The sequence below is a fragment of the Metarhizium brunneum genome, chromosome 2, assembly GCF_013426205.1.
Source record: "Metarhizium brunneum chromosome 2, complete sequence".
In the NCBI taxonomy this organism is placed as follows: domain Eukaryota; kingdom Fungi; phylum Ascomycota; class Sordariomycetes; order Hypocreales; family Clavicipitaceae; genus Metarhizium; species Metarhizium brunneum.
The window spans coordinates 422532-441903 of record NC_089423.1 but is presented as its reverse complement, the minus strand read 5'-3'; the positions used below and the strand labels follow the sequence as shown (position 1 = coordinate 441903).

At 38.6% G+C, this 19372-nt stretch overlaps 4 protein-coding genes across 4 annotated transcripts; 1 reads left to right on the top strand and 3 right to left on the bottom strand.

Annotated features, from left to right (window-relative positions):
- Positions 1-4318: 4318 nt before the first annotated feature.
- G6M90_00g031160 (uncharacterized protein) lies at positions 4319-10681 on the bottom strand (the record flags this gene model as incomplete). Its single annotated transcript, XM_066130081.1, has 4 exons — positions 4319-4329; positions 6633-6948; positions 8714-10481; positions 10539-10681. The coding sequence occupies 4 exons, from the start codon at positions 10679-10681 to the stop codon at positions 4319-4321; spliced, it is 2238 nt and encodes a 745-aa protein (XP_065986508.1).
- Positions 10682-13333: 2652 nt separating this feature from the next.
- Positions 13334-13787, bottom strand: G6M90_00g031150 (uncharacterized protein; the record flags this gene model as incomplete). Its single annotated transcript, XM_014684140.2, has 2 exons — positions 13334-13477; positions 13539-13787. The coding sequence occupies 2 exons, from the start codon at positions 13785-13787 to the stop codon at positions 13334-13336; spliced, it is 393 nt and encodes a 130-aa protein (XP_014539626.2).
- A 200-nt stretch (positions 13788-13987) lies between these two features.
- Positions 13988-14320, bottom strand: G6M90_00g031140 (uncharacterized protein; the record flags this gene model as incomplete). The annotated part of the gene is made up of 1 exon (XM_014684141.2): positions 13988-14320. One exon carries the CDS (start codon positions 14318-14320, stop codon positions 13988-13990), a length of 333 nt encoding a protein of 110 aa, XP_014539627.2.
- Positions 14321-18020: 3700 nt separating this feature from the next.
- G6M90_00g031130 (uncharacterized protein) lies at positions 18021-19090 on the top strand (the record flags this gene model as incomplete). The annotated part of the gene is made up of 2 exons (XM_014684142.2): positions 18021-18030; positions 18102-19090. 2 exons carry the CDS (start codon positions 18021-18023, stop codon positions 19088-19090), a joined length of 999 nt encoding a protein of 332 aa, XP_014539628.2.
- Positions 19091-19372: the final 282 nt, after the last annotated feature.

Here is a 19372-nt window from a genome sequence, read left to right as displayed (position 1 = left end):
AAGAAAATAAAAGCTAAAATATAAAAGGTTATTATTATTTTAAGAAAAAACTTTATAAATATAAATAAAAAACTTAAAAAAAAAAAGAAAAATAAGAATAATAAAAGCCTAATAATAATAAAAAAAAACTTAAAAATATTCTTAAAAAATATTAAAAATATAAAAAATTATTTATAAAAAAATTAAAAACTAGGTTATTAAAATATAATTAATAAAATTATTAAATTAAATTAATAAATAAAAAGTTAATAATATTTTATAAGATTTATAACTTAAATATAAAAAAACTTAAAATATTATAAAAATATATTAATAAAATACTAATAAAAAGCTATATTAAAATATTTATATTAAAAGCTAAATATTTAGTTATATTTATTTTAAAGAAAAATAAAAAATTATAGCTAATAATAAATTATTAATAATTAAATATAATTATTATAAAAGATTAAATATTATTATTATTTATTTTTAAATTATAAAATTAATTATATAATATAAATTAGTTTATTATAATAAACCTAAAAAAAGTATATAACTTAATTTAAATAAAAAAAAGTTATAAATAAATAATAGTTTTTAAAATAAAATTTAAATTATTTAAATATTTAATAATATTATTTAAGTTTATTAATATATTAATAATATTTTAATAAATAATTAATAATATATTATAAAAATATTTAAATAATTTAATAATAATATATTTAAATAATATATTAATTTTCTTAAAAACCCTAAAAAACTATAAAAAATATATATATAAAATATTATAAGTATTATAAAATATAAAATTATTAATAAAACTAATAAAAAGTAAATTTTATACTTAAAAAATATACTTTTTAAAATATATAATATAATTAAATAAAATATAAATAAAAAAAATAAAAATTAAAATAATAAAAAACTAATTAATATTAAAAAATATTAAGAATATATAAAGCTTTAAAAGCTTTATAAATTATTATAAAAAATTTATTAAAAGTTATAATAAAATTATAATACTTTTAAATAAACTTATTAAAAAAAATAAATAATAAAACTAAAATAATAAAATATAATATACTTTTAATAAAATTAAAAAACTTATTATATTTAAACTTATTTTAAGAACTTTTAACTTAAAAAAAAAAATAAAACTAAAAATTAATTTATTAAATTTTACTTTAAAAGTATAAATAAAATAATAAAATAATAATAAAAAACTATATTTTATTATATTTTACTTAAAAAAACTTTATAAAATAAAATTTAATTATTTTATTTATAATAAAAAATTTTTAATAATTATTAATATTTTTAAAAAATTTAAATATTATTTTATAAAAAGTAAATATAAAATTAAAATATATATTAATTATAAAAATATTTTTTATTTTATAATAATATAATAATTAAATAAAAAATAAATTTAATAAACTAAATATTTTTTAGAATTTAATTATAAAATAATTTATTAAAAAAAATCTAAAAATAAATAAGTAAATATTTTAAATTAAAAAAATAATTATAATATAAAAGTACTTATAATAATAAAATAACTTCTTAAAATTAATAAAAATAATAATTTTTAATAAAAATAATTAAATATTATATTAAAAGTATAAAAAAAAACCTAATATATAATAAAATATACTAATAAGTAATAAATAATATATAATATATTAAGAATATATTAATAAAATATATATATTATTTAAGAAAAATACTAAAATATAAAAAAAAAATTTAAATATTATTAGAATTATAAAAAAAATATATTAAAAAAATATATAAATACTTAGTTTATAAATATTAAGAAATTTATAAAATATTAAATAAAATATAATAATAATATAATTTCTTAGAAATTAAGAAAATAATTAAAAAAATTATTAATAAATATATATAATATAAAAAAAGTAAAGCTTTATAATATAAGTTATATAAAAAATTATAATTATTATTAATATTAATATAATTATAAGAATTAATAGCTTTTAATTATATTATAAAGCTATTAATATTAAAAAAACTAATAATTAATATAAAATATAATAATATATTTATAATTATAAATAAACTTATAAAATATAAATACTTTTTATTATATAAAAAAGTAAATAATATAAAAAAACTTATATATATATTTTTATAAATAATAATAAGTAATTATAAGCTATTAAAAAAAATTATATTAAATAAAAAAAATATATTTATTTTTAAGTTTTAATAAGTATTTATAATATAACTTAAAATAAATTATAAGTTAAGTATTATATATTATTTATAAATAAATAAATAAATAAAAAAATTAAATTAAATACTTAAATAATATTTATAATATTATATTAATTATTAATAAAATAATTAAATTAAATAATTACTTATAATATAATTAGCTTATAATAATTTAATATTAGAATTAATAAAATAAATATTAGTTTATATTAATTATAAATTTAATTTTAAAATATTTTAAATATAATATAAAAAATTATAAATAAAATAAATAATATTATAAGTAAATAAACTAAAAAAATTATATAAAAAATATAATATAAATTAAAATTTATATAAAAAAAAATAATATAATATTATAATTAAAAAAAATTAAAAAAATTAATTTTTAAGAAAAAAAATATAATTTACTTATTTTAATAAAATATTAAAATAATATAATTAAATAATAAATTAAATTATAAAAAATTAAAATTATTTATTATTAAAAAATAAATATTAATAAATAATTATAAATTTTTATTAAGAATTATAAAAAATTATTTTATAATATATATTTTATTTTTTAAGAAAATATTAAATAATATATTAATAAAAAAAAATATTAAAGTTTTAAATAATAAAAAATATAAAATAAAATAAATTTTAAATATAAAAATAAAAAATAAAATATATTAGTATTTTATTAAGTAAAAAAATTATAAATATAAAAAAAATATATAAAAACTTATAAAATACCTAAAAAAGTATTAATATTTATTAAAATAATTTTATTAAAAAATATAAAAAGTATAAAAAAACTTAAATTTAAAAACTTTTTATTTAACCTAAAAATAAATTAATTATTTTTTTTAAAAATACTTATTATACTTAAATTATTTATTACTTAATACTTATAAGTATTTAAAATAAGTAAAATTTTATTTTTAATATTTAATTTTATTATATTATAATAAAATAATTTTAAACTTTTATTCTTAATATAATTTTAGATTTTTTATATTTAAGCTAATTAATTTATAATTATAAAAAGCTAAAACTAAAAGTTAATTAATTATATATAAAGCTTTAATAGCTTATTACTTATTTTTTTTTTTTAATTTTAATTTTTTTTATTACTTTAATAAGTATATTACTAAGAAATATTATTAATAAAAAAATATAAATAAAATAAAAGCTATAATAATACTTATAAAAAAAAGCTATTAAAATATTATTATATAGGTAATTATATTATATATACTTATTATATTATAATTTCTTATTTATTATATAATAGAATTTCTTATTTTTAAAATAATAAATATAAGGTATATTTATAAGGCAACTAAATAAATTTATAATATTAATAAAATTAATATATTTATAATTATTATTTTTTTTATATTTAATTTTAGCTTAAAAATATAACTAGATATAATATTAATAAAATATTTTAAAAAATAAAAAAAAAAAAAAACTTATTAATAAAAAAAAAAGCTATAAAATTATTTATAAAATAAAACTTAGGTTTTAAAAATAAAATTATAAAAAAAAGAATATTATATTATAATCTAGTTATATATAAAAAATAAGCTATAAATTAGGTTAATTATATAAGTTATAAAGTAATATAAGTAAAGCAAATAATAAATTAATAATTAAAGTAATTATTATATTTAAATTATAAGAGAAACTATAATTTATATAAGTAAAATTATAATTATAATAATAATTTAAAAAAAAATATTATAATAAAAAAAGTAATTTATTATAATATATAAAAACTCTTAATTTTACTTTATAAATAAATCCTAGCTTTTTAGCTTTTAATATTAATTATTATATTAAATAAGCTTTACTTATAACTTTTTAACTTTAATTACTTAATTATAATTTATAATTTATTATTAATATAATACTTAATTGCTTAGATTAACTACTCTAGTAGCTTTACTAATATAAATTATAACTAGTTTATCCCTTAAGAACCTTAGCTGTTACACAATAGGTAGAATCTTCTAAAGCCTGGGAGTCCGTGGGCCAAGCAATCATCACAACTATTACTATAGTTCCTGTAAATGTATCTAGCTGGCCTGTGGAGTAATTTCCTAATTCAGCCAAAGGCTGTGTATACATTAGTTCTTAAGTTTTTTTTCCCGAGTAATAAGGGTTTAGTACAGATAAGAGTAAATAAGTTTTTTAGGCTTTGATTAGTTTATATCTAAAACTATATATAACTAGCTAATAGCTTTAAAAGCTTTATTATTTTTTTTAATTTTTATTAAATTAGAATTTTTAGCTTTATAATAATTATTTTTTTTATTATAAAAAGCTTTTAATCTAGTATTAATTATAATTATATTACCCTTTAAGCCTTATTAGCTTTAACCCTTAAAGGTTATAATAAGTAACTTACTTATATTAGGCTTTATATTAGGTAGCTTAGCACTTTTACTTATATTATTATTATTTATAAATAGCTATAATAAATATTAGTAAGTAAGCAGTTATAATACTTATAAGAGATATATATATATAAAAGTAGTAACTTATAATTAGTTATAGTTTTAATAGTAAAAAAGGCACTTAATATAATTATATTTTTTTAATATTATAATTTTTATAAAAACCTACTTATAATAAGTAGCCTACCTATATATTATAATTTCTTTTAAAGTATATTTTAATATAAAATATATAGAATTATTAAAGTATTTATAAGAAATTAAATAGTTTTATTTAAATATTCTATATAATAATAAGTTTATATTTATACTATTAAAGTAATTATAATTTACTATCTACCTATATAGCTAGCCCAAGATAAACTTCTATAAGTCCTGCTCACGATAGTTTATTCTGATTCTAAGTGTGGCTTACTGAGGCGCCGGAGCTGCTCAGGATAAAGCAGCCACAGCTCAGGAACTCTTTCGAGAAAGGAAACTGGGCCCGTCTAGATTAATGTTCTGTTCTAGTCTGTAACAGTACAAAGCACAAGAACGGTTAAGAGTAGCTTAGATAAAGTAATCCTCTTTAACTTAAAAAATGCAAGAAGCGCTGCCGAGCCCACCGAATCTGGCGGTTTGTGCCGCCGCTTTTGGTAGTAGGAGATAATAAGGGGTATTAGCCTAACCCAGGTATACTATACCTTCTACTAACTGGCTCTTATTTAAACCTAACCTTTTCCTGCTTTTATAATTACTAATAGCTGGCAGTTAATTAGAAGTTATTTATAAGTACTTTTATAATTCTGTCGTTGGTCGGTTTACTTTGAATGCTATTGATAATTTAAGAGCGTGGCTATCGTCGATATGCAGTTATCCAGCCGGAGGCCGCTGCAATGTTGGTGGACCGTGAGGAAAGAGGATTGTTGCCGAGTCTGCCTCCGCCCTTATGTCTTGCAGCGGGAACATGCGGCCGTCGCATAGCCCAGTTCTGTTTCGCGCATATGCCAAGAATACTGAGAGGTGGTGTTATGCGTATGATGATAGGTATGGTTTAGCGCAGACATTCCGTGACGTCTCGACGATAGGGTAAATTCCATCTCCTTATGGCCAGACCAAGTCGTTAAAGAGACGAAAGTTAGGAAATATCCGGAACTAACAGTGCCAGGGAGTATTCTCTTGATTATGCATTTTGATTGCCCAGCCTGTTCCTGACTCAATATACACTGTATCTAAGCTGCGTCACTGCCTCATCACGGACGCCGGCAAAAACGGCGACAGTTTTCGCCTCATTATTCAGTCTGTATTTTGTGGTATCTCTTTTAATAAATCCACTACGTTATACAAGGTGTAGTATAAAATACAAAGTCAATAGAATATAGATTTATGATACTTATAACGCGTTCCGCAATGGGTCAATTAGACCACCAGTGGAAGCCGCTCTAATTTCACCCATATATGGAGCTTTGAAGTTAGTAGTAATGAGTTGACAATACAAGCAGCACAAATGGCAAGGAACCCGTATTTGGATTTGAACATTGCCAAGCTTCAGATACTGGCGCACCTCGTGACAGTGAGAGGTTGATGAAATATCACGACGGAAAGTCATGGTTTGGGAATGTTGAGTAGCCGCTGCATTGACATTATACTGCAGAGAAAAAGTCCCACAAGCCAAAGGAAATAACCTATACAAGGCTGCAAAATTACCACAGCACAAGTTGTGAAAATTTCCGGGCATAAGTCGTGCCAGGACACACTTATTCAGGGCATATTGTGGAGGCATTGCTCTAGTTGGAAAGATTCCAAAAAGGGCCCTTGACCCGACCATTGACTTTGTGACAAGCCGTGTCGCCAGGCCTAATAACCAACGGTTGAGTCGTTCCCCCGTCAACCCAGATCACGACTTAGATGCTCGGGGATTAGCTTACTTTCCTTCATCGCTCCAAGTAGAAAGGTTATATTGCGGATTATACGGGGACCTACGCGTGTCATTGGCAATATTAGCCTGAACCGACTTCACGTGAGGGCAAATCTGACCCCGCTCAATACCATCCCAAGCATAGATAGTTTGTTCGAAATCGCGGCAGTGGTCGTCCGTATAAGTGTTGAAAGTACCATGGTCTTTCCTAGCAGCGATGACGCCAGCATGAATACAAGGAGCTAGAGTAGCTAGGAGAAGCGTGGTGGGAAAAGCGCGCATGATTGCGATGGCGACGGCGGGCCGAGGGCTTAGAAACCTTTGGGCGGTAAAGATGATGGATGATGCCTCTTGTTTGATTGACTTGGTGTAGTCGTGCACCTAGACGTCTAGACAAGTGAGTGATGCCTCGCAGCACGTCCGCGACACCACACAGGTATATATATGCTTGAGAGCTCTCCGCATTCCATCTTTCTCGCATGTCTCCATGCCACCGCTGCCATCTTGGTCATTATCTGCATCCGCTGTGTATCCCCGGGTATGTAGTAATGTGGTCAAGTGTGACTCTGAACCCTGTCGGCCCCAAGTCATTTGTAACTTGCTGCATACACGACGTGACTCGAGGCTGAGACCACTGTGATGCGGGCGCCCGTTAAGCAAAGCTGCGTTAGCAACAGGTACCGATCGTTCCATCATCGGCCCTTTTATTTCTGCACTTTTCATGGAAACGAAGCTCTCTCATTCACCCAGAGTCAAGGTAAGAGTTTCGTCACTAAAATGCTACCTCGCCTCCGGTATATTAATAACAGGATGCCATGTCACAGAAACACACGCCATATTAAAAGAAGATAAGCCGTGTCCTGGATTCTATCACGTCATACAACAGCATGTCATTCGCAGCATTCCTGCATGCTCCGACTGGCTGATAGTATCTGCTTTGATGGGGAAACTGCCATCTAAACGAGTCTCTTAGTCACGAAGTGAGTCTACCAGTGCATGTCGTGAGACCTCGCTGTGGCTTACTACCAACAATTTTGCAGGATCTAGTCTTTGCCTCAAATTTGTAATGTATGCATAACGTCATACGTGAGTTAATATGCAGAGGCAAGACAGCCTAACGTAAGTGAGATGTGAGATGAAACAAGGATAAAAAGTACAAATCCATTATGTGAGCCTTGCATCAACTTTCTCCAGTCCTAGGCCTTGTTCATTCGTGACACGTGGAGTAATGCGCATCTTCTATGGTTCTATCATATTACAGATTCTCATCCGTGACAAAATATTGGGAGCAGCAGCATTCTTGAGTAGCATTACTCTCATGATGCTGTGTCGCAATTTGGTTCTAGCCAGGTGACTTGTCCACTCAGTCCTAGATGGGCAGGTGTTTGGCCTAGAAACTCGATGCACTCACGCCTCGAGCTGATGATAGATTATCACGGGCACCGCGTGCACAAACCGTGAGAGTCCTACATTCACCTTTCTCGGTGGGAGGCAAGAGGCCTTCTAGTGAGCCCAATCACCTCTAGGTGCAACGTCACACGGCAGAAGCCGGTCTAGAACCTGTGGCGAGTCATGCCACATGCCGGTTATTGATGACCAAATAATACCTGCCCATTTACTTCCCATTCGTCCGACATGTGCCGCAAAGCTGTGTCATTATTACATACCACAATCTCTGCTCTCTCGTCCGCACCTGTTGACAGCACGTCATGCCATGTAACCGAGCATACTCGACGCTGTAAGAGAACTTGGGGGCCCTGAAATGGTAACGTTTTACGTCGAATAAGTGTATCAAATTTATTTCAAGGAGCTGTATACTAATCGAAGGCTGTACTAGAATAGGGTGAACAACTTGACGAGAGGAGCTTACAAAATAACTTGCTCACCGAAGAAAATAATAAGAGGGGAATATGGATGCATTTGACGCCCAAAAACTATAAGCCTATAACCTACACCACAGTTGCCTGCCAGTCTCGCCTGCCGAGTCAGGGCCTTGACATGGTGTGAAAAGGGCCGTGCAATTCTCAGATAGACTCGTTCTCACGCCAATGTCTTGAGACAGAATATTCTTGACGTAAATCCTTCCTGCTGAATCGTGATGCCATTGCCTGGGTTCCGGATTTGAGCAGTCTGCAAATTCACACACCTTCTTTTTACTGCCCTGAAGGCACTTGCAGCGATCAGGCATCTCGAGCCGCTCCATAACCTCCTGAATAGCGTGATCGATCCTGTCTTTGTATAGGGGCAGAGGAAACGCTCTAGCTTCATTAATAACGCGGTCGAGCTCTGCGATATTCCAAGAATTCTGGGGCATCGGAATGCCAAGGAAACTGATCGGCCTCGTCGCCGCTTTCCGGTATTCGCTAAAGAACTGCTCCTTGAAGTCGTTGGACAGCTTCTCGGTGTGTTTGAGGGCTACTGATTCAAGTTTCTGCCGAAGCTGGCGTTTAGCGAGCGCCATCGCTGCACAAATCTGCCGGTTGAGCTCGAACTTGACATGTGCGTCGACATTCGTACCGTGGTCCGGCTGCGAGGCAGAGGCATTAACCGATGCTGATATAGCTTGATGAGAAGCCTGAAAATCACCTCTTAGCTGCGACGCCTGGTATAAAACGAGCAATTGGTAAGACAAGAATTGGGTCTTGGCAGAGGCAGCAAATTCATCCGATTTGATGTGGCTAAGCATTCTCTCAACGTTGTGTGCCCACCCCTCTGAGCCCTTTTGGCGGAATAGCTCGGTATCAAATAGCTTCCTCTGTTCGGCGTCTTCTTTGAAGAACTCGACAAGTGATTCGGATAGTTGGAGCACTAGTGCGATTTCCCAGAACCCAGAGAGCATGAGAGCATCTTCAGCAAAGCATAGCGCAATATGGCCAGCATTCACATGGTCGTTCTGTATACCTTGGGCAAGTTGGACCGCGCAGCCGATTCCAGGCAAGACGGACGTGAGTACGACGGCTTTATCCATGACACTAGTATCGCTCGTGAATACATCCGCCACGGCCTTGCCATAGAGTGCGAGGCCGGCAACGCCTAGCGCACCCTCTCCAATCTTGGCGAAACCGGCGATTCTCTCAGCTCGCGGGAGTGTGCTAAGCTCACCGAGTCGTACATTCAGCTCGGTATATAGCCGGTCGTTTTTCACCAAGCCGTCATGGCCAAACTCTTCCAGAAGGCTGTCGAAATTTTCCTTGGAGCTCTGCTTGGCCACTGGTACAAGCTCGCCCTCGTCGGCTGTATTGGGCGTCTTTTCCTTTGCCGGGCGGCCCATGCAGTCCAGTGCAGACCGTTCGCAAAGGACAGGAGCCTCCTCAGGGTTCTCTGGGTTCTCAACTGGGGTGCCTTGGTTTCCCTGGACTTCTTCCACCACAGTCTTCCCTTGCTGCACATCGTAGCGGGCAATTTTGTGTGTTATCTCATTCTCAGCTCCGGTTTCTGCGTACAACGTAGCACGGAATTGCTCGAGTCCATATTGTAGAACTTGGTCAGAAAAAGTCTCGGTATCAAAGCTCTCAATTACACCGCCTTCTTGCAGCTTGCGAACTCCGCATAGGGCCCATGAGACGCAGCTCTCGGACGAGGCGTCGTGTTTGTTTGGCACTGGTACCTGGGAAAGTAAATTATCGATATCCTCAACCGAGACCGTACTAGGCTTCGTGCCGATCTTGATACGTCCAAGCAGCTTTTTCTGGGTAAGTGGGTTGACCAATCTCTTCTCATACTCGAATACCTTGAGATCCTCTCCTTCATTCACGGCATGGAAAAGAGTTGTAGATTTTCCTGGAACGTTCTCCGGAGTAACGTGTATTCCCCAATGAAATGAGTCGAGTTTCTTTTTCCAGAGCGCGAGGGGATCACGATAATACAAGGCAAGCAGAATATCGCTATTCGATTGTCGCTTGGTCTTTAGGAAGCTAGAGGAATTATTTTAATTCCGAAATCCTAAAGCCGGCAAAGATAAAATTACTAACCTTGGCGCCTCCTGACTGCCCACGTCTAGCTGGGGTAACGGACTTGACGTCAGGCCATTATTGGCCGGCACACCTAGCACGCTTATCGCTCGACTATTCAGAGACCAGACAAGTACGTATAGTAAAATAGAAAGAACCGACATGGCGCCGATATTGTACGCAGTATGGCGTACTTTTGGTGGTAGACCAGTATGAACCTGGACAAGGAAATTGATTGCATCTTGATGTCTCAAGCGCAGCGTTATATAAGTTTCGTTGATATAGTTGAAGGTACTTAAGCCATCCACTATGAGTTGGGCCCGACAGCCTCGTCGTGTAGCCCTATATTGAACAATACCTCGGAAATGCTTCTAGCGGAGATGAGATGCCATCTATTGGCAAGGTTGTGGGCTCTTGAAGCAAATCAGGCCCTGGAGTTTAGCCAGGCGTGATATAGCAAGGGGGTTATCGCCGGTAAGAGCTAATTCTTACAGAGATCGTGTGTGGAGGGCGAATTGCCTGATTTTCTGACAGAATGTCTTATCAATACATGTCACCTGCTGAGTTTAGTATTATAATTACAGCTGCTGCGGTAACATTCGTCGGCGTCTACAATTTTCGCCCTGTGGCTTCAACATCACCACCACAAGGGTCACTGCTTCTCAGTACTGTTCTTCGGCCTGGATTCTAGTTAGCAATTACTGCTAGACGCACAAAATTTTGCTGTTAGCAGAGAGATCCCTGTGCATAACCCCGAAAACTTACTTGTCCTGTCAATCACTTGTGGCTAAACAAGTAAGGTTGGATTGTACTTGGACCTGGCGCCACTTCAAGCTTTAAAAGAGACAATTGTAATATCGAGTCAAGTAGGCTCTTGGCCTCATCCGACATTTGCGCATTCTGCGGCCTAATACCCGATATGACCAGCACGCTGTTATACCGTGCGGCATGTTGTTATTCCCTCTTTTCCTTCCCATCCCTCCAGCTATAGACTAAAAGTTCACGCGGGTCGCAGAAGAATCCAAACACGGTACCTTTGTAAGCGATTGTTGTCAATGTGCTCGGACTTTTCTCCGAGCCCCTTGCCGTACTAGCCCCTCTGCTAATAGTTGTGACGTCAAACAAGCCGCCATCCCATGCAGCAAAAACAGGGGCACCGGCTTTTACAATTGTCCATTACTACTGTCAGGGGAATAAAAGACGGAAGGATGGCTGTTTAATTAGAGGGCATGCTTTTTGTGACGATTCATGAAGTACTGTTCGGGGTTGGCCTTTGCTCTAGATGCACGAGGGAAGGATTTAAAGCTAGAGCACTTCACCACGCAATTTTGACACTTTTATTGACATTTACGGGCCGTGACTAACCCGAACAGGCCGCCTAGGAAATGACTACATGGCGCTGTAGATTCTAATTCGATGCGGCCTGGTGCAACGGTTCATGCGGTGGAGGCACACAGCAAGGGTAGCCTGGATCAAAATGGAAGACTTTTCAATGGGCAACTAGAAGGCAGCGGGCCATGATGTCATGAGAGTAATTTGAATTCCTAAACCAAGCAGGCGTGGCCGCATATATGAGCTTTGTTGGGGCAGAGCGGTTCACCCATGCTGCTATACTACCCATCTGGGGAATTACCGCTGGGCGCAATGTACCGACAGCGCGGAGTGCCAATCCTTAATTTATATGAGATGATGCTTGGCAGGAGTGACAGGGGAGCACAGAATTCACTGGTTCACCATGGAAGCTCGATTTGTTTATTGCCATTACTATTCGAGTGGGTGTGCCCACCATCAAATCGTCCACTGCGAACTGGGGTCTAAGATGTAGTTTTTCGTGACAAGGAATTACTATAAGGGCTTGGAGCGTAATAACTCAATTTCATGATAATATCGTAAGATGTAAGAGAAAGGTAGGGACAAGTGACCGCTATGTATATAAGAAGAGAACGTTTATACCTAGGACTTTCACCGGGGTATGTGTTTAGTCCATGTAACACGAAGGTCGTTCATCGGTAATGCCCCTTTCTAAGGCTTTGTTATTAGGTCTTCACCGTGTAGCATGTTTGGAGAACGCCAGAAGCGGTGAATATGGCTGAATCCACACTTTGAGCATCTCACCCCCCTTACCTACTGGAGGTGGTTAGTTAGTCATGAACCTTGATCAGACGGCAACACTGCAGGCCAAAAGACACGAAAAGTGTCTGGGTTGCGCACGGGCAACTTGGTCGATTTCTAGTTGCAAAATCCCAAGCACCCATGCTTACAGGGCTACATGCCATGTTTAAACGGGGCAACAATCTGGATAGTTCAAGAACAGACACCAACCTCACCACGTCGAGAGTGGGTTCAGGTTGCCATGATTACCTTGGAGGTTTGCCCAAGGCGTATCTTGCTTGAGAGTATTCGGGGAGGGCCTCTAGAGATGGTGCGAGGCTTCTCAAGGCACAGTTAATGCCGATCCCGAGCACTACCAAGGTGCCCTGTTGGGTTCGCTACACGGGGCGTACTAAATTGAGTCAGTCAATAACTACATGCAATACGGGCTACAATCAAGATATATGAATGCATTTTTTTCATACCAGACGACAAAGAATGCTTGTGTAAGCATCTCTAAAGCAAGGCATCATCATCCTTAGAATCAGTATCAAGTTCCAGCACACGGCGCTGCCTGTTGCCAACTCCACTGCTCGTGTTACCATTACCGCCCTTTGGTCCTTCACGCAGATGTTGCCCTCGCGGACTGTTTCATTAGCGCCCCTGGTTGGTCGTGGTCCATCTTTGTGCGCTTCCCGGTCGGGGCTGACCTCCACGAAGTGCGGCTAGCCATCGTGCTTGGTTTTGGCGCCGTGCAAGGCGACAACAGTAGCAAAACAATTCTTGCAGATATTGTAGTCGGGATAGGTGGTGCACGTATAGATGCGTCTGGTCCGAAGATTGGCTAGACGAGCCCGGATTTCAGTGAGCTTCCATGTCATCAGTAGACAAAAGGGGCACCTGGGGTTTTGTAGGACACTCAAAACTTACACCTAAACAGATGCCACAGGTCATAGAAGATATGCTGTATCGCCCGACCGGCACATCATCGCCCTTTGCAAACGCAGACATGGGTTCTCTTTCAACGCCGTACTTCAACCTGCCGACAATCTCGTCATCAGTGCCGCACCGCCGAGCCAGCGTCAGGGGTGTCATTTCGGCGGCCTCCCCAAGCCTGGAAGTTGCCGTTCGGTTCTCCCCATGACGTAGGAGGATCCGGATTCCGGACGACGCCAGCATGGTCCCTCTTTTCGATCCCATGCCCTCGGCCAAGTCCCTTTTGCACTGACTCACCCCCCAGCACAGGGGCGGCCATCGATCCAAGGTGCCGCGACATCCTCACCCCCTTGGGGCCTAGCCTCGACAGGAGAGGAGTGAGGCCCGGCGTTTGCTGTCGCGGCGGTGGAGTCCAATAGACTTGCCAAACTCAAGGAGGATCTTCATGATTTCGGGTGGCCATTCACGGCCACGTGAAGCAGATTGCGGCCATCGGAGTCGGTTTCGCTCAGATTGGCACCACTGTCGGCAAGGAGCCGGACAAGGGCGGCATTCCGGATGCGGCCGACGGCTGCCCGGATCGGGGTCCGGCCCAAGCCGTCCGGATGGCGGATGTTGGCCATCCGATCAATCAGCATGCCAACCACGTCCCGGTGCGAGCCTAGAACGGTGCTCTTGATGAGGGAGTCCCCAGAACTGTGAGTGCTCTCCGGGCTTGCACCAGCATCAAGGAGGAGCCATATCAGGAGCATCAAGGCCGCCCTAAGACACTGCATCTACTGTGACGCAGGCAAGCCGCCGGAACCGTTGAAGAATACTTTGACTGCTTCTCGAGATCCCTTGCAGTAGAATAGTTGTAGTCTGCCGCAAAACGTCCCGCATGCATACCTGTGTATTAGCAACAGTAAGCAATCCTCGCGACTGGCGCAAGTGTAAGCTGGGGGCTGGGGCTACGTACGTTCAATAATGTTGTAACATCTACGCTACGGGAATAATCTCCGAGGCGTCTACAATTTTTGCCCTCTAGCTTAATGGGAATATTTCCAACCACAAGGCAACGACTTGCGGGCGCGAGAAAACACAAGGCTAACATCAATGTGACCTGTCACACAAAAAGTCCTTATCATGTCAAGTGTGTTAAGACCGGGACCGCCCTATATGCCGGGCGATATCATGCTTATCAGCTCCGGAGCCCACTCACACTAGCATCTGACGTGAGGGTAGGGTAACGAGTCAATAGTTGTTTGACTGCCGTACCTGAAGCGGCAGCATCAATTGATCTTTGGCCCCCAGCTTAATCAGCATGCTAGAACAGTTGGTGGCACTACTTCAATAACATGTCCGGTACATTGACCGGTGCGTTCCTAGGATTCTGGCTTCCGCTTATGAATTAGTGAGAGAAAATCGCAGACGCGAGCTAGGGAGCCATCATGCATTCGAATCCGCCTAGGGCTTTATTCCTGCTGATATGGTGCCGAGCTACAAATACCGACGAGTTCTTCGTTTACTTTATGCCTAATAACTTGGAATTCAGTGTCAAAGCCTATAAGTTCCTCAAGGCGCACTTGATCGTGCAAGGCCCATTCGATGGCGTCTTGGCCCCTTCTCAGGGTGCCATCTGTGACAAGGGCCTAGCTTGGAGCAATTACTCAATTCATCTAATAACAGTCTTTGGTATCAAAGGTCCTTGGTTTTCCTCAAGGCCTTGAGGGACCGAAGCCGTCTATTTATACAAGAAGTCGGTGAGGACCTTCTGCCCTAATCCCGTGACCGTAGCCCTTGTGTAACCAACGCCATTTCCGTGTAACACCATCCTTGTCATCCCGTGTCGCGAGACATAGGGGGGCTGTAATACATTCGTCAATTCAGCATTCGTTAGTGATATATATACTCATCAAAACCTACGGAGACGGACGTACCTCAAGGAGGGACATGAAGTCCATGGCATCCGCCCGACAGCTGCTGTTAAAGAGTGTGCAAAAAGTATTCAAAGACCATTTCCAAAGCGGAAACATCCGTGAATAACATTGCACCCTGAAGCACCTTAGGGACAAGTTACTTATAATTAGCAGCTGACCTACTCTGGCGAATAATTCACTACGACTTTTTGAAAAGGAATTATGCCCTTGGCACCTGGGCGAGATAAATTCTAAAGAGGGGACGTACTTGTCCTTGCATTATGGCGTAATATAATCATGATATTAGAGAACTTGACTAAATCCCTCGGTCAAGACGTTCAAGATGAATTGTTATAATTCATCAGGGTTTGTAAATCATTAACATTGTTTCTTTTATTGACCATCCCGTGTCATTTTTGTATCCCGTCATCGTGGTTTATGATGCCGGGATGGTTGAATAATACATGAGCCTAATGTCAATGAAACCCAAACGACACAATGTCTGTGACAAGGGTTCAATATGAAGGCTTGGAGCAAAAAGGGCTCAATTCAATAATAATCTCGTAGGATGTCAAAGGTCCTGAGTTGCTAAGAGGAAGGAAGAGAAGGGTGACTGCTTTATATACATGAAAGGAACGCCCGGGCCTAGGGTCCTTGCCCGGGCACGTGTTCTAGCCGTGTAACCAACAAGTCCTATATCGGCGTGAAGCCCCTTTGTTGGGCTTCGCGATCTGTTGGGCCTTTTCCGTGTAACAATGTCAATTGCACACTATTCCATCATATCCCGCCACGCCGCTTCCCAGGCTCAGGCGGTCCTTTCTTCCAATAGTTGTAGGTGTTAGACATCCAACCAACAGTCTAGACAACGTAAAACTCCCTCGTGCATGTGATGCCATGTGATGGAAAAGGCTCGTGGTCTATCGAAGCTTGACTCGGTTCAGCCCCTATTACATTCACCATAAGCCCGGTTGGTTGCCGCAATTCTCGGCTTGCTGTCTTGGATAGCAAACTTGGACCCCAATATAGGTCGTGTGAAAACGGTAAAATCTGCTGATTGGGAGGCTGGCTCATACCATCTAGCGGCGTTGCAACATGTTTGCTTTGAGACAAAACACCAGTGGCCTTGGCACTCGTCCTAAATGGCCAGGATTGCAAGTATAATTCGTAATAAGAACGCATAGTCCTAATACAATTGCCCCAACTCTTTCTTAGAGGGCTAAATATTGGCAAGCACGCGCAAGTGACTGATGTTGCAATGTGGATCTGAGTCCATAGTTCGACGTCATTCAAGGGAACTGTATGTCTGGTTAGTCGATACTACAAGGGCTGGTTTAAATAGGGTCAACGGTATACATATGCACGTGCCGTAATAGCCTCTGGGAACATATGTGTAATATACCCGGAGAATATTAGTGACTATAGCGCTTTATTGCTGGTTAATGTATACAAGTATCCGTTTTACGGTGCATTTTAACTCACAAGCCACCTAAAAGAAAAATAGAATACAAGGGTGCTTTGGGCCTGGCAGTTATTACAAGCCCGTGGATTGCTCGGAGTGGCAACATGAGTATGGCGCAATCGATGATGATGTCGATAACAGCCTCGACGAAAAAAAAGGTGTTAAAGTTGAAGCAGTGTGCTGTGCTTGGTTGTCCAGGAAGAGGCCTCACCCAGAACGCCTGGATCGGGTTGCACGCGAAGAGTTGTCCGACCTGGATGGTGATGAACCATGCCGTCGAGACGCCAATGAGCCCCTAGCCGGCCCAGCGTAACCTCGTTATAGAAAATACCCGTTGGTAAAGGAGGCAAATAGACATCTTGATGGCAAAGAGAAGAAATCAGCTGAGCGTGAATCCGATAAATAGGGACTGAGATCACGGCACGGTATCAGCAGTGTGTCTGTCACTGGAGGAGCATGCCCGGATTATTGACGTCAATACCTTTGAGTAGTTCTGGAGATGCTGACTGGCTTGGGGGGATGGGAGCTGTTTCGGGTCCGCCATTATTTCATTCAACTCCCTGCCAAAGCTGCCATCCGAGAAACCTGGAATTCGTATTAGTGATGTGCGATGTTACTGCCACCACCTTATTTCTCCAAACCTCGTTGACCCCATAGCAAAAGCGATTGAGCCCCAAGGTACGTCAGCAATGCTATTAGCATCCACCAACCGTCGGCTTGGAGACCGATCTTGAGAGTAATTTTGCACCAGAAGCGCAAAACTGCCATACACACAGCAATAGCGGTACAGGCCACGATGGTGGCCAACTGACTCCGCCCGTACTCTATGAGATCCGCGCCCATTGTGGAGTTGAAAAGACGCAAAGACGTACGAGGCGAAAGGTCAAGATGCGGACAGAGTTTGCACTTTATGTCGCGATGCAGACTATTGTACAGTTCAAGTACAGCCTCCTCATCTCGACCCCCGGCCTTGGTTGACTCTAGGCTGTCTCGAGCGTTGTAAGGATGATGTAAAGAAATATTGAATATATGTATCGGTACAGCTGAGCGCCCTCGGACTACTAAGCAGACATTCCACCCCATGCCGCCAGATCCTTCTGTTACATGCCGCATGCTGACATGGCTTTTGGTGTAGTGCCAATGAGAGCAACAAGTGACGGCTAGCTGTGTGGTGAAGTAGGTTCATCTACAACCACGCAGACAACAGTTGGTTTATCGAGCGCGAGTCGCACCCCAGAGTGATTGCCGATATCGAGGCACGCGGGTTATCGAAGCCGTGGGACCGGCTCGGTATCGTCGCCAACTGCTGCCAATACTCGCTCCGGCTAGATGGCGACGTGCTCAGAGGGCAAGGCCGCAGTCTAAGTCTGTCGGTGCTGGCCATGTGTCTCTTAAATGGCGAGATCCTCGACAACAACAGCGATACCCTGAGGCCGGTGGCGGGCCTAACGGCATCAAGCTTCCTCCAAGAGTATCTGTTTGATGAATTTAGTGCGCCCAAGGACGAACCCCGGTATCTGACATTTAATAAGGGCTGCCGATTGAGCGGCGTGGAGTTGACGGCGGGCGGTATTTCAGCAAAGGGTCATTTGTGGAAACTCGGGCGCGTCATTGACACGGCAGATGTCTTCTCGGTTGACAGATCCAGGCGTGATAGGAGTTATGACCGGGAACGGAGAAATTGCCTCTTGGACCTAATTGACTACCTCTGCGAGCAGGGCCATATTCTTCTTGCCGACCATCTCATCCGGCATCTTGATGTCGACGCCAACGCCCATGCTGGCGAGGGCTACGGCTCCTTTGCTGACATCCATCTTTACGGCATGGCCTCCCACGTCGTGGCCGCCATCAAGGCCGGCCGAAAGCTGATTCTTGGCTGCATCTGGGATCCTAAGAATAAGTACCAGCCGCACCGTGCCGTTTTCGTATTGCCTCGAAAGGACGACCGGTGTCGGCGGCCAAAGTTTGTCTTCACCTCGGCATGGCCGCGGCATCCAGGCTCCGAGACACACGACGCCAACGACCTTGACCGCCATGTCTCGCTCGGTGTGGACCTCGACGCATACCTCGTCGATGGCACGCCGCGCCTCCGGGTGCGCAACTGGCTGCTCGGCATGTGCTTCTTCCGCAAGTGCGAATGCATTGACGTTGTCTTTCCATGGCCACGGGCACTGCAGGTGAGCGGCTAAGCTATACAGGACACGATCGACGACCCGAGATATTCTTTCGGGCATCTAAGTCCTGGTACTTTAACCGCTAGCCAAAGAACGACAATATCGATCTTAAGAAGACCTTGAACGAGGGTACTACTGACATGCGCGAGCCCAAGACTGAGTCTATCGGGGATAATAATTCTGGGGTTGGTGTTATTACTAAAGCTGAGACACTTGAGATATATATTCTCTTACATGGGCGTTTACGCAGTGAATAATATAGTAACCTTGAGCTTCTCCCACCAAAGTATGGTAGTC